The following is a 22,500-nucleotide window of genomic DNA, read 5'->3' as shown; positions in this document are numbered from 1 at the left end:
CCTAACGCTTCCCTCTCTATCTCTGTCGATATTCATATATTCCCTATGATCTCAATCCAATCGCTTTATTCAGCAATGACGATGTCTATCATCACTATCAAAATAATAGATATAATCAATCATTTTCATATTCAAAGAAATCAGCAGAAAATGCATTTGAATTTGTATTAATAGATTGAATTTTATTTTTCCCATCATTATAGAGAGGAGAAAATTATCATTGAAATATTGCTCACTACTACCCTTTTTGCCTATAATATAGCTCATTATCGTTTACTAATGCAAGGAAATAAGCAACGACATTTGTACATGGCCCTGGGAAGGGGAGAGGGGGGGGGGTGCTCCCCCCTTTCGGGATGATGTGTGTATATCATTATCCATAGGCAGCACCCCAAGGTATTCTAAATGTTGTGTAAAAATAGAGAAAAATAAACAAAATGACCATTATTTTGTAGTGAAACGTGCACTTTTTTCTTGTTTTTCAAATTTCTCGGGACCAAATTGATCTCCATTTTGTAGTAAGACCCTTTTTCCTTTTTTTGGCTTTTTCAAATTTACATCACAACCCTCACTAAAAGTCGTTCCCTGGGCCCTGGATTTTAACTAACGAAGACATGAAGGAAAATGGATACCATAGGTCACGTGATTTAAGTACGTCATCAATGCAGTATAAGGGTGAATTAATTAGTTTCATGCACATTTACATCAGCGAAACCGACTCCAAACCGACCGATATATATGGTATGTCATTGGAAAAAACGTCATCGATGATCAGTTTGCAATCGGATTTGCCGGTGTGACCGTCGCATCAGCAAAAAAAATGGAGATTATGATAACCAAAGAATACCAAAGAAAACCGATGAGAAAATGAACACCAAGATTAGAATATAGGTCGCATGATTAAACGACATCATCCATGCATTATAAGGGTGAACGGGTCTATATCCATAGAGTCTCGTAATACTACCACACCCCGAGTGTCCACTGCCCAATAGATTATCGACCGAATTAAGAAGGCAAGACAGTTGTCGGTTCGAGAGACATGCCCTTTTCCCCATCGGTCTGAATCATGCCGCGGACCAATTTAACAGGCATTTGACTTGCTTGCAGGCATCTGACCACACTTAAAGTACTCACTTATGTTAGATGGGAGGTCGGGTTATGACAACGATGATGTATTGGTTTTAATGAATATGGGGGTGATGAAATATAAAGTACATCTAACTCCATCTTTATTGTCATTATCATTATCATTTACTTTATTATTATTTTCACTATTTCTATTATCATTATTATCATTTTTATTATCAGTATTATTATAATTATTATTATTATCATTATCATTATTATTATAATTATTATTATCTGTATCATAATCATCGTTATTATTATCAGTATCATCATCATCGTCATCATCAACATTATCATCATCGTATTCATCATTATCACCTTTATTATCAATATCATTATCAACATTTGTGTAGAGTGTCGCAAATTCATACCATTTGTGCTCGTTTGCTTCATATGATTCCCGTATGATTAGCACTGCACGCAATTCATGCACCTATGCACAGATCCCCACAGACCACACCCCACATTTTATGCGATTTATAATTACTGAAGCATCTAGCCAGAGAATGGAGTTATTTTTCCACAACATTGTGTGTTATACGCATTTACCTTTAAGGACAGCATCGATCTTAAGAAGTGTGTCCGAAGACACGCTTTTTACGCGTATAATCACATAATGATCCCATTCGTAGTTCAAACTGCTGGTCAACCGATGACCTATTTAAAACAGTCTAGGGTGTAGTAAGGTGGTGTGAACATCTTCTTCAAAATATGAAATTAAGTTTGACAGAAATGGGTTTATGGAATGACGTCATACCTGACTTCGTATCATCAGTAGATGGGGTCTTTGTCCTTTCTTATACATGATGGAGATTTTTATTGATATCAATGGCAAGTGAATAGCAGATCATTCTTTCTGAGCCTTCTATTTAACATATACTATGATAATAGGACCTAACTTTGCTTTCAAATGGTAATACCATGTTAACATTGGCCAACCACTCATCAAGCGTCAGGATTGATTAGAAGTCATTATTTCATGGTAATTATATATTAACTGATATGGAACGCAGTCTAACGGACCGCGTTACATACATGTATCAGTTACGAAGAATAACATTGATAAAAAAAACATTCGAAGGTATATGGAGTTACAATAGTGAGATAAATGGAGATGGAAGGGCAAGAGGAACTATACTTCTCAGTGGATATATCATATTTTATTTGTTTATATTGAAATTTGATAGCGTAAACTGAACGATTTGGTTTCAACATGTTTTGTGTTCAGTTTTCAAATGCTATGAAACGCATGGCTTGTGACAAGCTATCCAAATTGTACGATCCTAAGAATGACTGACTTATTTGTTTCCCAAGCAGTGCATAGCCCATCGTTCTTCCGTTTCTACCACAGCTGGGACTGTCCTTTGTTTTATGGATTTGATTTCTTAATCGAGACAGTTTATCCTTGTATGACTATGATGATATGATGCTCAGTCTAATACCTTGGTCACATTTGTTCTACGGCGGCCGTACGGCGAGTCGAAAACAGTCGTTTTATTCATTTTTATTCAAACCACCTCTATGTAGCTGGTACAAAAAAAACGTTAAAACGGCTGTTACCGACTCGCCGTACGACCGCCTTAGAACGAACGTGACCTAGATACAGCCCTCACGATTTGAAAGACGGTGCGAGATGTATATTGGTCAGAAAAATGATGAGGCATCACCATGCTTACTTAATGTCCTAGAACTCTACTTACTCCTGAATAGGCACTGTAAGGGTATGCTTGTGGGACATAATTGGCATCCATTTTGCAGACGCCTTTGGAACAATGCGAATCAGATTCGATTGTAGATTGGTGGAGAGGGACAACACAATGTCATCTTGCGATTCGGACCGGAATTGCAATTATGTCGGTTTTCGAGAGTCTAGGGGAGCGTTTCATCAATATTTTCACCTGACAAGTTGTCAGATCTGACATCTTTCCATGAATTTGATTGGCTGAGAGGCACTGTTCCTATAGCAACTGTCGGATAAAATGGGACTTGTCAGATAAAACGTCCGACAAGTCCTTTCATGAAACGCCCCCAGGACGATAATGGTGTTTTGATTCACCGATTTTGAAAAAAAGGCCGCTTTCTTATAGATGGCTTTTAACAAAAGATTGTCAGCGTTATCGGAAGCTTCTGCTAATTGATTGCTAAATGCCCTACCATTGTACGAAAATGCCTGATTGACGTACTTGTAAGCTCTGCACAGCCCCTGTGTGATGTTCGGTTACATGGAATAAAGCCAGTTGGTATTTATTAAAATATGGTCTAAATAGTATTGGTTCAACCACACTAAACTGTCCAAGATGTCAGTCGAAACGGGTATTGCCTTACTGGTAAATAGATACGTCAAATGGTAACTAGACCACATAGTGTTTAGGCGAAGTGTCTGCAAATGGACTAAACTTTTAGAGTCGGGTTAGGAAATTAGATAAGTTGTGCGTAGACCCAGATGCAAGTATCTATATATCTCTTTAAGAATCTCACAACGTTCTTTGTAGTAGAAGGTCTCCATCATTTACCACCACAAACTCTAAAAGTTAATGATTTTAATGGCCTTCTCTTTATAGACATTATACATGCATTTGTTATAATGTTCTTTTAAAGAATACTTAATTAACCACAAAAAACATTAACCATAAGAAAAATGAGCCCCTCAAAAATATATTAAAAAAAAGATAGATAATGTGGAAATAAAGTAAAGGAAAAAATAAAGAAATTATAAGTATTCTCAAACTACAGTATTTCCCAAAATTCAAACCAACTACAATATATGATAATCATGACAGTATTTATGCGCACACATTTGAGGAATGCTGCAGATGCACTATAGATGAAGTACATGACAGTGGATGTTATTATTCATGATATACCCGGTGATGTTTTCAGTCCAAACACCCAACCTCCTTAATTCAACAGCCTTTCTGGAGCAGGTCTCAGTTTTCAGTAAAAATAGAGTGAATGAATATGTACGGTATAGGAGTTGACTAGACATATGTGTGAGGCTCGCCGAGTAAACTCAACTCATTTAAATGAACTACCGTGGGAATAATGATCTCTTCTAATTGCTACATTTAATGACTCAAACTCGAAAAATATGAATCAGTCACCTCTGTACAACGAAACTTACATTGGCTTCCTGTTCATTCTCGTATTTTCTTCAATTGATTAGTTTTTACATATGAATGATTCCATGAGATAGCTCCATCATATTTAACCGAACTATTAACTTTACATCAGACTCCTCGTACTCTAAGATCAAGCACAAAGCGACTGTTTGCTATTCCTCCCATTGTTGCCAAAACGTATTGGTCAGCGCTTATTTCCACTTGCCTCTTCCGTCTTATGGAATTCACTTTCTCAGTAGGTGAGAAATATACATGATTTAGATAAGTTTAAGACTTCCCTCCCAAAAAAATATCTGTTTAAGTTGTAATGAATTCAGTGCCCAACACTCTTTATTTACTTTCTAATTTCTTTCCTTAATTTCATTAAAATGCATAGGGACATGCGTTGCTATGTGTTATGCGCTGTAAACGAACTGAATATTGTAATTATTATTACACACCATAGTGGTATTTGAGATTATTAGATTATCAACCGAGCATTTTTGCTGGAAAATGCATAGATTAGTAAGGCATATTAAGAAACTGCATTGTGAGAATCCCGCCTAGCATCGACTACCTGACTACAGGGAATAAAATGCTCAACACCACACAATTAAAAAAAAGATAAAATTGTAAATTGTTGTATTAGCATCTTTTTGAATGATTAATACCTTCTCTGCAATCCCCTATCAATGAGTTTGCAGTGGCGAAGCCTTTAAGTGCAACCACATTAATGAATATCCGCGGCGCTTCTCTGACTATGTAACAAGTCGCACCAATAAAGAAGATAATAATCTTGCATAGTGATTTGGCTAGACAGGGAATAAGTAAGTCTTACATGTACATACACCCATTAATATTTTGGTATTGGTATATTAATTTTGTTGGTAGCCATATATCCAAAGCACGTTAGGCCTACGAAATGAAATAACACATACAGCGGATATTCTCATGTATTGTACTCTCCATATTGATAAAACATATCTAAATAAGATATTAAACAATTCATTATAATAGAATATGCACTGAATGACATCCACGGATGTACCTTTGCTGACTACATGTACACCAAATACTAGGACAAGTAAAATTAATGCAATGTTGACTTTTTTTAATTTAAAAAAAAAGTTTTTGAATTTGCAAAAGGAGCCCAGGATTGGTTTTGGTATATGTGACTACGGACTGTAACCCGTATTTACCATGGTAATATAGTCGTGCGTAATAGTGCAGATGAGACAAAAGGTACTTTGGTAATAGTTTTAGTGATTATGAATTGTGGTTGTTTAGTGTTGCTGTTAATTAAAGTGGTTGATACTGTTTTAAGATGTGAGAATTCAGCATTTGCGTTTGAACGAAAGATGATATAAAAGTTAGTCACAATCTTCCAAGCTATTTAACTGTCAGTGAACTGTAAACACACTAAAGTTACATTTTGAATTGAGCCACAAGCTTTATTACAAAGTAATATACACGGTGTATTTCATACATGTATATATATATATTTATACATATATATACATGTATATACACACATATACATGTATACCGACATACATACATACAAACATACTAAAGTGAGCCACAAGTTTTGCTCAAAAGTACAGTTTACATGTTTTTTTTTTCACATATGTATTTTATATATATATATAAATATATATATATATATATAATACATATATGAAATACACAATGTTTATTACTGCATAACACAAAACCAAAGACGTTGAGAAATGTGAAGACAGCGACGAGGATTTTAATAACGAGCGAATGCGTTTAAGACAACAATATGCGTGAATTCATTTTTACAATCATATCATTTCATCTCTATTTTTAACACACTTTCTTATCTGTAGCCCATAGTGTATTAAATCTATCAGTGCTAAGCCCTTCTTTCAAGAAACATCCTTCAGGAGAGAAAGAGAGGGGGGGGGGCATGAACGATAAAAATAGAAAGGAAGAAATTACAAAATATAGATTTAAGAGAGAGAGCGAGAGAGAGAGGGGGTGGTAATGGTGACGAAGAGCAAGAATGATGATAACAACAACATTAATTACAATAAGAGTAATAATAACGCTGTCAATCTGTCATCATAAAAGCAACAGCAAAATGATTTGGATGAAAAGAAGATAAAGAACAATAATAAGAAGAAAACTAAACCATAAAAACTAAGACAGGCAGGGAGAGAGAAGGAAGAAGAAAAAAAAATGGGTATGGAATGCTCCAGAGAACTTCTTCAATAAAAGAGAGCGTTATCGAAGTATAATTCTTCTAATGACAATGAACGATAAAAGCTCTTATAGTAAATAAATATTTGCCCTTTGTATTGGGCGCGAATTTGCCATTTTATAAACCTCAATCGGCTGTTTGCGAAAATCTCCCAATAATGGAGTCCGTTATTGAGGGTAAGTTTGCTGTTAACATAACCATAGAATGAAGCAATATGACTGTATGATGGATAAAAGTAATTATGTGATCTGCATGCGCTGAGCTGGACAGAGCTTAATATTGACCTTTGATCAATTAAGGCGCGTAAAAAGAAAACGTACACTCTTAAAAATTTTGGGTAAAAATGCTCCATGATGGTAATTATGTATCCAACCAACATTGGGCATTTCTTTTGGGCATTATCATTTATCCAGTATGATGAAAATTTTGCTCATTCTTAAGTAATTTCTGCTTATTTTTTAACCTTACTTGACAATATGCTTCCCGCATTGGGTAAAATACCGCCAAAAATTGGTTGGATACATAACTACCCTCGTGCTGGTTAAAATTTTGCCCAATATTTTTTACAGTGTACTGATCTTATGATGAAATGTACTTTTCAAGACTAGAATTTGGTATAAGGTCCCACGTTTAATGATATATTTACCAAGCAATTCATTGTCCTTTCTAATATCCCTTGCTCACAAAAAGAAGATAATTTGGACGTGATCCCCTTCTGATGTTCCGTTACAGCAAGCGACTCTCTTACATGGCTGGTTTGTGTGCCGTCCTTGACAAACTAGACGCATCGACTTTAATTAAGACTTATCAATCTTGAAGCCCTGTGAGTTCTCGCAGCGATATTGTTTTCTACATTTGGGATGAATAAAAAGAGATAGAGAGTGAGGAGAAGGAGTAAGTAAGTGAAGTACGCGGGAGAACATGATGAACATGACAAAGGAAAAGAGGGGGGAATATGAAAGAGGTCTATCGAATGCAAAGAGAAAGTGTAAGTCTACGTTTTAATTGAAAAATTCTTGCAGAATTTCACGTGTATTGTGCACCAAATCTAAACAAGAGTGGCAAGATTAACAGCCTTGCAACCTCTTCTTATAATGTTTTCGATCAGTTTTATTCTCGATATCCTAAACCCTCATAAAAAGAATCCCGTCTGGCAACAGTATTCAATTCTTCTCTCTATCATATATATGTTTTTTAAATTTTCTGTTACAGGTTGCTGTGAGAGGTAGCTTAAAGGATTTTGAGCGGGTTTATAAAAAGGACCCGTCACGGCTACACCTACGCGATTCCAGCAATTCAGTACCCTTCCATCATGCATGTGGCGCAGGAAAGCTTGAAATTATGGAGTTTATACTCGAGAAAGGAGGAGGTAAGTGATTCGAAGGCCTCGTAAATATATGCCTACAAGTTTGCAAGTTTATACTCGAGAAAGGTTATTGAATGATAAACTCCTCAAGAAAAGTTTGGAAATCTGATTTTGATCGATAATCCCTCCTCGGTTTTAGAAAATATTAAATGTGTGATTGATACCAATGAAAAGATCAATCAATTCTTTTTAAAATGATGCCCTACGTGATATGATTATGGTTCAAATTGGGGTGCAGTGCCTTCAAATGTGGGGGCAAGATAAAAGTTCAAAAGTTGGAAAATTTCATATTGAAAGCCTCTGTTCTTTTTTTCCGTGGTGATGAGTGCGTTTCTCAGCGGTTTCTTTTTGTGCACCTTAACATCAACATTAACATGTAGATCTGTGAGATAACGTAGTTTTAAGTCGTGGTTTGAAATACCCATGCATGTTTGTTTGTTTGTTTGTTATTTGTTTGCTTGTGGAGAGATGTGTTTCATTCCATGTTAAAGTTGATATGGTGCATGGAAGCAATTAAAAGAAACGGGTGAAAAGCTCACTAAACACCCGCGGAAAAAAACGAACAGTGACTTCCGATATTGTGTCATTTATGCAACTTTTGAATTTTGACCTTGGCCCACATTTCAAGGCACTGCACCTCCATGAGAACCATAATCATATCATGTAGGGTATCATTTTAAAGGTAATTAGATGATGTTTTGAATGATATCAAATATGCATTGTGTAAAATTTGGAGTTGAGAGAAAACAATGGCCAAACCCAGATTTCCAAACTTTCTTTAGGAGCTTAGTAAATACATGTATTTTAATAAAGACTAAGAGCATTAAAAGAGCGTGTATTTAATTTTCCATTATTTTCAGTAAATGGGCACATTTTTTCACATCTTTCAGTCATCAAACAAAACACAAAAGTTATTGAAAGTATGGTTGTGTGTCTGTGTGGGTGTTTGTATGGTGTTAGAGAGGGAGATAGGGAGGGCGTTGTTGAGTGTTTTTATGAATGTTTGTCGAAAGAGACTATACCTTTCCATTGCTAAATAAATCGGGCTGTCCTAAATTTGTTAAGAAGTAATTGTTCAGGCGTCTGCGACTCACAATCGGAAATTCATGAGTAAACGGGATTCGTCACCGAGTAAAGTTGCATCAACGAATGTATGTTTGAAATGTCACAAAGTGCAGGCCATATGGACAATCACAGGAAAAACACATCAAAACATCGCATTCAATCACTCTAGCTCTGACACAACTACGCATTGCAGGTGCGTTTTGCAGATAGATATTTTGGGAACAGCCTTTCAGAACATATGCAGATGAAATGGGTCTCAATTCGAGATTGGTACTGGCCATCAAAGCTTTGGTGGTGGTATTAGAGAGAGAGAAAAAAAACGAGATAACCCTTGCGATTGAGGTTTCAGAATTACGTGTCATCAAACAGGCACAGACGGAGGATGATTGAAGAGTATGAAGACTTATATTGAAGTTATTTTATACACGTATTGAGATGATCGAAATATCTTTACGTTGCCATCTCATGTAATGTAAGATAATTGTTACGATACTGCAACAAATAACAATGAAAATTTTAGTTCTAACTTTGACATCCATTTCTTTTATTACAGGAAATATATAGATCACTAAACAAAATATAAATAAATATTCATCTTATATTTATTTATTTATTTATTTATTTTATTTTGTTTTATTTATTTTATACTGCAGGGTAGGCCTGTTCAGTTCTTAAAACTGCTTTAGAAAGGCGCCCTGCAGTTTAAAATACATGTCAAGATAAATATAAAATATATCATCAAAAAACATTCAACGTCAAAAATACAAAATACAAACTATTTAACATCAGAAACAATTAACATAAAACAATTTAGAGTGGGAAGTGACAATCTAAACATACAAGTACATAGCATTGTAAATCAATGGAAGTGCTGATTATAATGCAAAGTGAAATCTGATGAATAACAAGAGTCACTGTATTAAACGAGTTGTAATGTCTGTGGATACGATGTTGATGATGATTAACAATCAATTTCAACAATCAATGAGTTGAAAGGCGTTCATTAAAACAACTTGATGATATCGATGAGAACTGAAAATTCCTCTCTCAAAGTAACTGCAAACAGTTCATTGATGGCGTACAAATCATTCCACAGAAGATAAATGTTGTATTCCAGTTGGAAATACACTATGCCCTGACATAGAGTCTGGTGTGAAACTCTGAGTTCTGATCTGATATGATGATGTCCATGAAGAAACTGCCAGCTTATATACAAATTATTCACTATTGAAGCTTTTAGTATTGTCTACAAAAAGAACATTCTGTCAATTTCTAGAGCAGTCTAATTTTAGAAGATTCTTGAATGACCTCAGTGACATTAACAATGTAAACAACAACACTAGTCCTATTGTTCGTTTCACTGCCACTACGTGTCTATTGTAAACCAATCTCTATTCAGAAATAACAGAATTTATCAGCCTTTAAATAGGTGTAGGCGTGCCTTACAAAGCTTTACAGAGACACTCTGGAATATTTATTATCATTCTACGCTATGAATATCCTTAAAGAGAAAATAACCAAATGTAAATGTCAAATGTAATTGCTCTTACAATTCTTATATATAACATAATTCAGATCGAGAATGAAAATTAAAGTACTATCCCTCTTTCAAACAATAATTATGATGATGATAACAACAACAACAAAATGATAGTTATATTAATTATGGTCCTATAGTAATGACATAAATATTACGTTGTCACTTAGTCTCATTCGCAGTAGATATACAGCACACGAATTACGGCGGAGAAAATCATGTACTCTAAACAAATTTTCATGGTAATGGTGCTATTAAAGCCTTGTTGTGCTTCAAAAACACAAGTTGGTCCTTATAATGACATTAATTGGAATTGTAATCGCACTCCAATGATTGAGTTAGTCCTTCATTCTAAACACCGCCTAGTTGAATTTCCAATTTCCTAGGGTGTATGCGTATTCACCCATGACGAATACTATGATCCTTACAGAATTGGAAGCCTTTGATGGTCAAGGAAACACTGCCTTGCACTGGGCAGCAGAGAAGGGCCAGGCAGCAGCTATTGATTTCCTCATACTCAAAGGCATCAGTCCGAACCCCATGAACCATCAGTGTATGACACCTCTGCATACAGCATGTGATCTAGATGTTGCAGACTCAGTCGATGTAAGTTTTGAGCTGAGTTTTTGGTCGAGTTTCATTCGAATATGAGTTGAGTTTGTATTAGGTTTAAGTCAGGTTTATAGATTTCTTAGACTCAGTTGATGTATATTGAGTTTAAGTCAACTTCAGATTGAGTTTCAGTTGAGCTTTGGTTTGCGTTTCAGTCGAAATTGAATTGAGATTAAGTTGGGTTTAAGTCGAGTTTGAGCTGAATTGAAATTGAGTGGATAGTCGTGCTCAACGTGAGTTTGATTTAAGTTTGAACAGACTTCAAGTCGCCTTTTGACTTAAGTTTTGATTGTCAAACGAAAAACAGTAATAATTTATGTATAGTCCTGATTGATTGAACAAAACAAAAGGAAAAGAATAATTGTTTAAACAAAATAGTCTGATATTAGTTGTTGCTGTGAGCGATTTGAATTAGATGAGTTATTTCATATGGTTTCTGTAATCAAAGTTTGCCACAGATGCAAAAATTTTAGCTACTAGATCTAGGTTTTAATTAAAACAGTGAGACTTACAATGAGATGACTTAAGTTAAGGTTGAGTTTTCGTGATGATGTGATTTCGATTGATGTATCTGCACGCATTTCTTTTAGACGAACAAGATCATTCAGAATTTTGTAAATCATATAATTTAGAATGGATATACAGACAAACCAATATTGTACATTTTATGTTATTTGTAGGCATTATGCAAACATCGACCACTGGTAGATATAGACTGTTCGGGAGAGTTGGGTCAGACACCTCTTCATTACTGCGCAGTTAGAGATAGTGTGAACGCCGCAAGAAAACTGGTAAGTAACATGGAAAAATTATAATAGCCACAACATGTGTTCCATAATCCAAATGCAAAATAAATCGTAAGAAAAAGGATACACATCAGTAAGGCTTATGTAGATGAAGTATTTTTTAAATGAACTTGAACTTAATCTCACAAGTACCAGCATCGGTCAGGTTTGTCTTATTTATGACCCTGAAATATCGAACAAACTCTATACTTTTATTCTAAAACCTATCGTGTTGTTTGAGTTATAAATCAGTCAGATTCGAGACAACTTTATGGATTCATTCTTATGAAGTTCAGAATATGTGAGGCATATTCCCCTCAGTAAAAAAAAGAATATGATAGTCTTAAAAAGGAGGCACGAGTGCCATTGCTTTTTTACCATTTTCTACATAATTAGGTTTATACTCAGGCTTACAAAATACATTTCTGATATATGCTTATTCTTGCTTATTTCGTCAGCTTGAATTTACCCCAGCTCTTTCTCGACCCGACCAAAATGGCGTTTACCCGATCCATGCTGCTGCTACCCATGCCTCTGCCAGGGTGATGGAACTTCTCTTCGTGGAATGTAAGGGCAGTTTTCTTTCTTCCAATTCTATAAAAATGGTACTCACGTGCTGATCATGAAAAAAATAGGGAAATATTATTATCATTTTGTAGCCTTTATACAATTCTGTACCAGAAAATTCTTTTCACTAGTGGTGTTCTCTCTAATTTTTGTAAATGCCTTTTTAAAGAGTCTATTTCAAATAAATCTTGGATCAGCTCTTTGAATATACTGCACAGGGGCGTGATGGTCCAAATGTTTTGCGGGGCCGAATATGGCGTATCGGGCAATAATGACAAAAGTCCAATATTATTTTGTGACATATTTTGACTTAGTATTCAGAAAGTAATATTAATATATCACCCTCTTTTTCCTCTTCTTTGATCTTTTTATTGGTCGTAAACATTTTTTGGGGGGGTCAATGCCCCGAGCACCCCTCCTTCGTCTGTAGGCTTACGCCAGTGATACTGAATGATATTCAGTAACACTTTCCAAATTAAATTGACATGAATGAGGCGGGCGCTTTGATGAATTTTGACCGCAGGGTGGGGGAAAGGGAGGGTGACATCAACTTAATTATTCTCATTGCAATATAGCAGTATCTGAGTCCTATATTTATAGGACACAGCGCGCTCTATTACATCTCAAAAGTCAAATATCATGAATACGGCGTACTTAAAAAGTTGCTCCGTAACAATACATTCCATTAGCAAAGTTAAGATGGCTTCTTTTATTCCCCGTTCATCTCTTCAGCGGAGAGGCCAGGCAGTGATCGGTCATCGCTCCTCACGGTGACAGATAAGGAGGGCAACTCGGCCCTCCATTCGGCCGTCAACAGCGGGGACTTCGCTGCAGTTAAACTCTGCCTTAAATACGGAGCGAGAATTGATATACAACAGGTACTTATCAGTGCAGATATAGCCTCTTCAAAAGTCATGTAAGATGTGCTGTTAAGTGTGACCTTGGATGAAGAGTGAGTGTATACGCTGAAAATGTAGAACACTAGGTCCCTTGGTCCTCCAGTGTAAGGGACTCCAGGGGGCGTTTGATGAAAACTTTTGTAAGCTATTTTCACTGACTGATGCAATAAGCTCCTTCAAATGCTAGCATGTGATTTGCTGAAGGCAGAATAGTCTTTGAATAACCTTACAAAACAAGACCTTGATGACACCACTGATATCGAAGCACTAATGATTTTTATTTTTTTTCTCTATTTGATGTTAATGCTGATGTGCCGCTATGCTGGAGTGTGTTTGGGAATATGAAGAACTGAAACCAATGGTCCCGGTGTGTTGACGATGAAGACGACGATGAAAGTGATAATGACGCTAGTATTGTGAGGGCGAAATCAATTATGATGAGAACAGAGTAGATGGAAGGAAGAGAACACGTCAAATTTCTTTGATATGGTGTTTTTGTTGTGGTATTAATGATGTTGTTGATGACGATACTGCAGTGATGATGGTGTTGTTTTTGTTGCTGCTGCTGTTGCTGGTAAATCTTGTTTGATCTTAGTGATTTTAAACATCGCTAGACCCACATCATAGAGTCAGATGGGACAACAGACGACTCCAAGTTAAAAAAAAAAACAATGTCGTCTCGGTCTAGAACTAAGTTTTAAAAGCCTCTCTAAGAAATCAACACAATATTAGCATTGTCATCCTAATGGAATAAAATTATCATTATCCTATTTACTACTAGGCTGATAAGTCAACGCCAGTGCACTTAGCATCATCTCAAGGCGCTCTTGATATGGTCCAGCTCATGTTCAACTCTCAAGATGAAAACAGAAAATCACTTCGACTCAAGGATGTACAAAACCAAACACCTTTACACAAGTAAGTGTTTTGGAACACCTTATGACAAGTTAAAAAAAAGTTAAGATTAAACCTGCATACACTGTTTAAACTCTTATACTAGTAGAAATTAGAAATCGTAAATATCCCCTAGTCCTCTCACAAATTTAATGTTCTATTCAAAATTGTTTGTACTGTTAAGATACTGCAACTTTCTTTTTTATGGGATAATTATCCATGATACAGCAAATAATCATATTCCTCAAGCTCTAAGTTTTTTCAGTGATGCCATTTCTTAGAAATTTGCGCAAAATTAAGTCTGAGACTTAAATTACATTTGAAAATACATAATATTGAGGTTGCCTTCCATAGGGGTTAAATTATGCTTATAGTAATCGAATGATCAAGTTCCAATTGAATTTTATTTGAATCAGTGGAAAGTAGTAGTATAATGGAGGTGGTTCCAATATACCTGGACAAATTAAGTTGACTTGATCAAATTTTCGAAGTGATTATTGGAAGTGTCGACCAAATTTTCAACAGTTTTTATATTACTCCAGCCTTAATTAAATTGGTTTGTAAAAAGCGGATACATTTGCATGGCGAGCAGATTTATTTGATCTGCATTGTAAATATTGACTGAGTTAATGGCGAAGCGGTCACTCTTTTACCCAACATGACCATTAAGCATGTTAAGAATAAAATATTACATGAGAACTTTAATAGACAATTAGACTTTTGTATAATTTGTTTGTCGATAACCGAACTGTCAATTCGTATTAGATTGATTTCATGTTATGAAATAAGAAAACACAAGAAAAGTTTTAGCATGCTCAAAGTTTGAAGTGAAACTTTTTGAAAAAGGAGTATATGAAAATTGAGGAATGGAGATAAGGAAAAAATAGATGTCAAAAAATAGATAAAGAAAAATAGATAGATAGATACTTTAGATACATAGTGTGCGTGCGTGGTGAGGTATGAGCTATAGCTCATCGGCATTTGCGTAAAAATGTGGTAGACATCGATAAAGACATATAACATTTTATAATAGTCTAAAGAATTGACAGAAATGAAGACACAAATAGACCCACTGATTGTTACAGTAGAAATTATTATTTTCAATAAATATAAAATTTTTGTTTTTGTACTTAGGGCCGCCATGTTTGATCATGCAGAAGTGGTGACGTATCTGATAAATGAGGTAAGAACCATTTTCTGTAACACTTCATAACATTTCCTGTCTTATATAGGTACAGGACTAGCTTTAATAATCTGTGGTTATCGTCATGAATATATTCAGATCAATAATTTAGTTTTGTGGAAAAGAATAATATAGGCATGCTTTGAGAGTGGGGGTTCATTGTGCCGCCATTTTCCAAGCCGTTTCCTCCCGAGGATTTCCAGTGACGTAGATTAATGAGAATATCTAGTAATTGATATTCACAATGATGGAAATCCTAGGTACATGTACATTGTCCAAAACTTAAACGTAAGTATGATTTTATTTTCCGTTAGTTCAGTTACTATGATTAAGTTTAATCATTATCCCTGATACACATAGATTATTTTTATGCCATTCTTTACTTCATTTTATTTTCATTAAAGCAAAATATTGATGAATACATTTTTGGGGTAATAAACCTTATTTTTTTCTTTATGGCTTAAACAGCGCATTGTATTCACCACAAACGACGGGTTTCGAAAAAGTTTGATCAAACTAAAATTGTTTATTATCATTATTGCCATTTTTATCATCAGTATCACTAATATAATTTTTTTTAGTTATCATTACTATTTTTTTCATTCATATTGATGTCATTTATAATGTACATACTGCCACCACTACTAATACCACTACTTGATTAAATTTCTGACATAAATTTACCAAATCGATTTAAAACCTATACATTCACGTTGTAACGAATGTGAGAACAAACAAAACTAGTTGTCACAATGCATAATTCCCTCCTTAAAAAGACGATACATAATTATTCTTTTCATCATCGCGTCCAATTTGTGAACCAAGACACGCTTACAAAGCCGAGAAAGTAAATACATGCCAGAGACTTGTCAACGCACTCTTTAGATCAGCATCTCCGCGAGGCAACTTAACTCATGTTGAAAAGAAACATAGTCCCGGGGCAAAGAAATAACCCCCACACAGCATCTCCGCTTACACGTTATAGGATTACAGCTGTCTGCCATATTTTGAACTGATATTTCTTCTAGCCCCCTGTCTACGTACGATTCAATTGGATTTTCACTGTACCTTTGTACATAATCAGGATTACGGACATATTACCCTCAAGGAGACAGTGTTACGAGATGTTGGTCCCCATCAAGGCGTGCGCGCAATCACATTTTCGAAGAATCTGGTAGTCATATTTAGTATTATACATTCCCATTGAATGAATAAATCCTGGGTGTTTCATTAACCTTTCCGTTGAACTGGCATACTTTGTGTGCTATTTTTTCTCATAGATAATATACAGGCTCACCTTCTATTCCCAATTTATTTCTCTTTTTTCTTCCCTCTCTCTCTCGTCGCTCCCTCTTTCACTGTCTTTTTCTATATCTGTATCTGAGTCGTCTTTGCGCAAGTATATAGCTCACCGACACGAACAGAAAGTCCTACGCCCAAAACCACACTGTACACCGACACTCACCATCTAAACACTAACACGCACACCATTGATACACACCCATGTTGTCAAACCCACACATTCACTCCCATATTATCTCACCACGGCCACACCTATTCCCAACGCCATACCAAACAACGCACTGTACACCAATATTCACACTATCACACAAACACACACTGACGCATGTAAACCCACACATTCACTCCCCGGCATATTATCTCAACCAAGCCCACAACCATTCCCAACGCCATACCAAGAAACACACTGTACACCAATATTCATACACAATCACACACACGCACACACACCCACACACGCATGTACACCCACACATTCACTCCCACATTATCTCACCCACAACCATTCCCAAGTCCATACCACGAAACACACTGTACACCAACACTCACACTATCACACACGACACACACTGACGCCTATACACCCACACATTCACTCCCATATTTTCATACCCACACTCAACATCACTCCAAACAAACACCGAGACACATACTGTAGATAATCACACTATTACGACCATACTACAATACCCGACACACACTGTCAAGCCTACACGTCTACATGTACTTCCACACTATCAAACCCACACCTACTCCCAGACTATTACACCCACTGGTTAAACCCACGTACCCACTGTTTCACCGTCACAACCATAATTACCATACCCACTTGAACGTCGATATTTTCTACTGACAGAAACGTTACGTTGGAAAATCGCAAAAATCGTTTCATATCTACCTCAGATAAAAATTTTATTGATCTACTAAAATATGATATCCGGACAAAATTCCTGTTTATATTTCTCGCATACTTTTTCACAAATCTTAACCTTCATCCCGTATCTATTCTCCGTTGTCACACTCTGCATTTAATAACAATGAAACGTTGCAATACTAGTATCTCAATCCAGCACTAAGGGAAGAAATTTTCAGTATTTATTTTAAATAAAGTTTCTATTTTTTTCCAGTCATTGTGATGATCGCAACATGAAGTACCTAAACCACAAATTTGTGATGCATTATGCAGTAAATGATTAAGATTACCACATAATAGAGAATAGTACATTCCTGAAACACAATAGAAAGGACAATTGTAGACCTACAAGAAAGGAAATGGCAAGTGGTTAGCCACGCATTTCACTGTTCCCCTCAAACAAACCATGTGATAATCAATCTTAGAATGTAAGTCTGTAGTTCCAGCTCATTCTACGTGATCCTAGTATTTGGATGAGCAAGGAAAGTTTACACTGCGTGTCTTAGAGGGGAAATAGCTGTCCGTTGATACCTAACCGTATGTATACTCACCTGGACAGAGAGGGGCAAGCTAATACTCTCCGGGTAAGATCTGTAGGATGGGGGGGGGGGGGGTACGTGTGCAGTCTTGCATGTTTACCACTTGTCATTACCTGAAAAGCGGGGTCAAGTTCTTCCGTCGAATACTTAAAGAATATACCAACCAATAGCGCCATCTCGAGTCCTCAACTTCTCATACCTGCCCAGTTTCCTGACCCATAATGCTTGTACAGTCCAGTAGTAATACAGACCCACTTGAATGATAACACGCAGATTAACTACTCAATACATTTATACCGCAGTAATTATGTTGCCAAGTAGCAAAATTATCATTTTTCCTCTCAAAGCATTTTGGTTTCTCTATACAAATACAATTATAGGTCAATTTATTCTCTGTAGTATTAGAAGATATCTGAAAACGTATGTGTATCTATAACACACAGACCATGAGGAACCGCACACAGTTCATTCCCCTTTAAAGCAGGGGAAAAGGAGTAGGATGAAATTTCAAAAGTTGATGGCGAATAAAAGTGTTTTGAAGGGGAGGGGGGCACTGATATTGTATCAGACCAATGCAGCAGAAAGAAAAGAATTATAGAGAAAAGAGCTAAATGGATATCCAGACTACGGGCCAGAAATGAAGGTAAAAATTGAGAAAAATATTGTCAGATAGCGAAGACATAGACAAATAAAATTGAAAGCAAAAAAAAAACCCAGAAACAAAGTGGTTATTGTAGACAGCTGACGTGTAATGTGCATTTGCAAATTTTGCATTACTTTCGATAGATATGTGACTGAAAGGAAAGAAATAATAGGAAATGCAAATATATATCCTTTTTGGTCCCACATGAATAAAATACTTGATTGTCAGTTTACCCAATTGTATCTACATCTACTTTAAATAATTTTGTTTTCTTTATCATTTCGTTTTATTCTCCGATCCAACAAACTACAAAAAGCAGCATGTTGCTTTGTAAACTCGTATTATCAATTCGCTAAATAATGAAATATCGATTAATTTAACGATACTTTATTACAATATACCATTACCGGTATTTCTCGTTTTATGGATCTTCTTACTTTTTAGGGAAGTGATTACAATGCCAAGGATCGACAATGCCGTACACCTCTGCTTCTCGCTACTGCACGAGGTGCCTGGCGCGCAGTCCGTACGCTGCTCCAACGAGGTGCAGACTTTACACAGACAGATTGTGACAAGCGAAATGTACTACATCTGGCGCTTCTCCACGGGGGCAATCTGGATTTCTTCGGTAGGGAGTTTTTCAAGGTGAGTTTTTTTCAGGAGTTCACAAGCATCGCCATTGGGAAAATTGGTAGACATTCACCTGGGTCCCGCAACACAAAGGTTAGGGATTAATCGTATGCTTGATGTTTTTACATGTACGATTAATTGTACACTGCGATCTATGTAATCAATCGTAAAAGGAAAATGTTCTACGAGATTTGTGTTGCTTACAGGTCCCTATTGTCTTAAAATGCAAAAAGGAAGGCAGTTGGTTTCGTAGCCAGGTATTTTACATATTTTTTGAAGAAACTTTCTACTTCTACACATGTTCAGTAATCATTATATTTTTCTCTAACCACTAATTGTATATTGAAGTTGGATTTAATTTATTAAGCGCAGTCTCCTAAAGAAAGCCCTCATAATATTAATTTCCGCCATTGTATAGCGCTTAGATCGTTTAGACGGAGCGCTTTGGATATATTTCTACCCTATCGGACAAGAATGAGGACTTAATATCTGCAATATGACATTTAATACACTGCAAAAAATCCTGTGTTGATTTTACATCAGCCCGGAATATATATATGTCCACACCAGAGAAGTGTTAAACAACACCGGTTTGGTATAAGTCTAACACCAGATTAACACCAGATAGGTGTTTATACAAAACCAATTAGTATCAAAACAGCATCGTTCTGATTCCAAACTGGTGTTGTTTCAATATACCTCTCTGGTGTGGACATATATAGATTCTTGGCTGGTGTTAAATCAACACCGGACTTTTTGCAGTGTAGAGTGCTTATTCTGACTTGCCGTCTGATGAAAACACATCATATTCATATCGAGTGGTAGTGGTAACGGGGGAGAGGATGATAGGTATCGTAAGTGGAAACGTACCCCCCTTACACCCCCCAACTTCACCACTGATCCTAATCTTAACAAGCAGGCCGAATCAAATCTTGCATCTCCAGTGCAATCCTGTCTCCAAAACCCTCTCACACGTCACAAGACGTTTAGAATGTGGAACAAACCTTTTAAGACCTTAATAGGATAATACCCCTCCTCGCTCTCCTTGACCTTGTTGAGACGATGTTGGGAAAGGGAGAAAGGGTTTATGAAACACACGACATAACATTGAAAGCGTCGGATTATTCGAGCCTTTATCTGGTTTATTTTATGCGTGTGTTCTCTGGTTATTTATTAGTTTTTAGCACGAATAAAAAGATGTCAGCTGTGAAGATGACTTTGTCTAGCATTCGAATGTGAATAACTTCATGTTTGAACTGTCCTTTTTCTTTTACCAAGAGTAAACGAAACTCGTACTACCATGACTATCTTGCAGCGCTAGTCACATCGCACTGATGATGTGTATCAGCTCATGAGCCATTACCTCACATTCATGTTCAGATAGTTCCTTGTTTCTAGTTTTCACCTTGGGTATACGTCTACATGTTATACTTTTGTATCCACTATCTTACTTTTTATCATTTCATCTCTCGTGTGGACACTATATAGGCTCAATGCTTTCGCTCGGTCAATTTCGATTATTACGTCATAGGAACATAATATATGAACGGTAGATTACACGTATTAGATCAACCTCAGTGCTAACACGTCTTATAACATGGCTGATTAGATAGTAACTATTCTCCTGGCGTTTTCATGTCGAGATTCTTGAGTTTGTTCATGGGCAGTCGCGTCAACGTAAAGTACAGGTACATGTGTAAGAATTTCAGATCTAAACTGAAGTGAACTGGGATTAGGCCATACTAGCAAGGGGGGGGGGGAGGGGTGCAGACGGAGAGGGACAATAAAGGAGGGAGTGGTCTTCTTGCTTATTAAAATTCTTGTGAAGAGAACAAATTTTAAAGTAGTGGCTCTCCTCGGTTGAGACGTATGCAATGAATTTAATTTTGAAAAAAAAATCATCACGTACCTTCAGTTCCGGCAGGTCCACGTTTTGTAATCGTCTATATATTCCTATGAATTTCCCGATTCCTTCTCGCTTCACATCATTTTCTAAGCAGAAAGAAGGAGCATTGGAACTGCTTAACCAGCGGGACTGTTCGGGCTGTACACCGATGCACTACGCCACCCAACAGGGCAATATCAAGTCTGTCCAAGGCCTTATCGACCTCGGTGCTACCGTCAACCTGAAGAACAAAGAAAAACAATCACCTCTTCATTTCGCAGCCAGGTATTGCATGACGTAAGGCACACCTATCCTTTCCATACTTCCGAAATCTAACAGCCCCCCCCCATCCCCACCCTCCCGCACTGTTCTGGTAGGGAGTTGTTTTATCGTAGGATGGAAAGTGATGATTTGAGTTTAATATATGAACAGGAATGAAAAGAGTCGCCAAAACTTCGTCACTTGAAGCGACGACTAAGCTGAATTAGAATTTCATTACTGACATCAAATTGGCCTCAAAACATTTACCAAACCAAATATATTTCCTAATACATAATATACGAGATTGGTGAAACTGGTGTCTTTATCAAACATACAAAATACCCAATTCGCCTATCAAACGGAATATGCTACTTGCCATCATACGATGAAAATTAATTCTCATCCAGTCATGCCATTCGAGTGCACGAACTTAGTGACACCTTAACGAAGACGTGATAAGAACTGTCAATGTAATAAGTAAAAAACGAAGTTCCCTTTTTTTGATGAATTTGCTTGACACTCTCAAAACAATATAAGTTTTATTTGGAAATTAAAAAAAAAGAAACGATGTCACCTCTCATCTTTTCACATAATGAGATTGATCCGTTTGACTAATCATGTCTCCGTTACGGATTAAGCCCCCCTCCCCTCCTCCTCCCACCTGCCTGCACTCCGCATAGTTAAGAAGTGGTCAACCCGCAATGCAAATAAAAGTGCTCCATCGTAATAACACGTGGTCCATTCATTGGCTGTCACCTGACACGACTGGATGCATGTGACAGGAAGCCCGGCTTGCTATTGGCTGATTATTGTGTTGAGGTCATTCAGGTAGATCAAGGAAAGGTTTGTTTCTTCTTTTATTTCATTACGTAATGACTATAGACCTACTAGAAATATATTACAAAATAGGCAATAAGACAGAAAAAAATAATCGCGTTACTGCTTTCTTCGTACATTACAAAA

The 22,500-nt window shown here is 36.5% G+C and overlaps 1 protein-coding gene across 3 annotated transcripts in view; it reads left to right on the top strand.

Moving 5' to 3' along the window:
- Positions 1-7,701: 7,701 nt before the first annotated feature.
- Positions 7,702-22,500, top strand: part of LOC121431040 (transient receptor potential cation channel subfamily A member 1-like) — a 47,482-nt gene continuing 32,683 nt past the window's right edge. For all 3 annotated transcript variants that reach the window (XM_041628503.1, XM_041628504.1, XM_041628506.1), the window contains exons 1-9: positions 7,702-7,825; positions 10,855-11,030; positions 11,717-11,827; positions 12,280-12,388; positions 13,121-13,266; positions 14,069-14,205; positions 15,316-15,364; positions 19,206-19,406; positions 21,389-21,561. In XM_041628503.1, the coding sequence (XP_041484437.1) occupies positions 7,798-7,825; positions 10,855-11,030; positions 11,717-11,827; positions 12,280-12,388; positions 13,121-13,266; positions 14,069-14,205; positions 15,316-15,364; positions 19,206-19,406; positions 21,389-21,561 (1,130 nt within the window). In that variant the 5' untranslated portion in view covers positions 7,702-7,797. The remainder of the gene's footprint in view (positions 7,826-10,854; positions 11,031-11,716; positions 11,828-12,279; positions 12,389-13,120; positions 13,267-14,068; positions 14,206-15,315; positions 15,365-19,205; positions 19,407-21,388; positions 21,562-22,500) is intronic.

Source organism: Lytechinus variegatus, chromosome 17, assembly GCF_018143015.1.
Source record: "Lytechinus variegatus isolate NC3 chromosome 17, Lvar_3.0, whole genome shotgun sequence".
Classification (NCBI taxonomy): domain Eukaryota; kingdom Metazoa; phylum Echinodermata; class Echinoidea; order Temnopleuroida; family Toxopneustidae; genus Lytechinus; species Lytechinus variegatus.
This window is presented reverse-complemented; position numbering and strand designations above follow the sequence as displayed.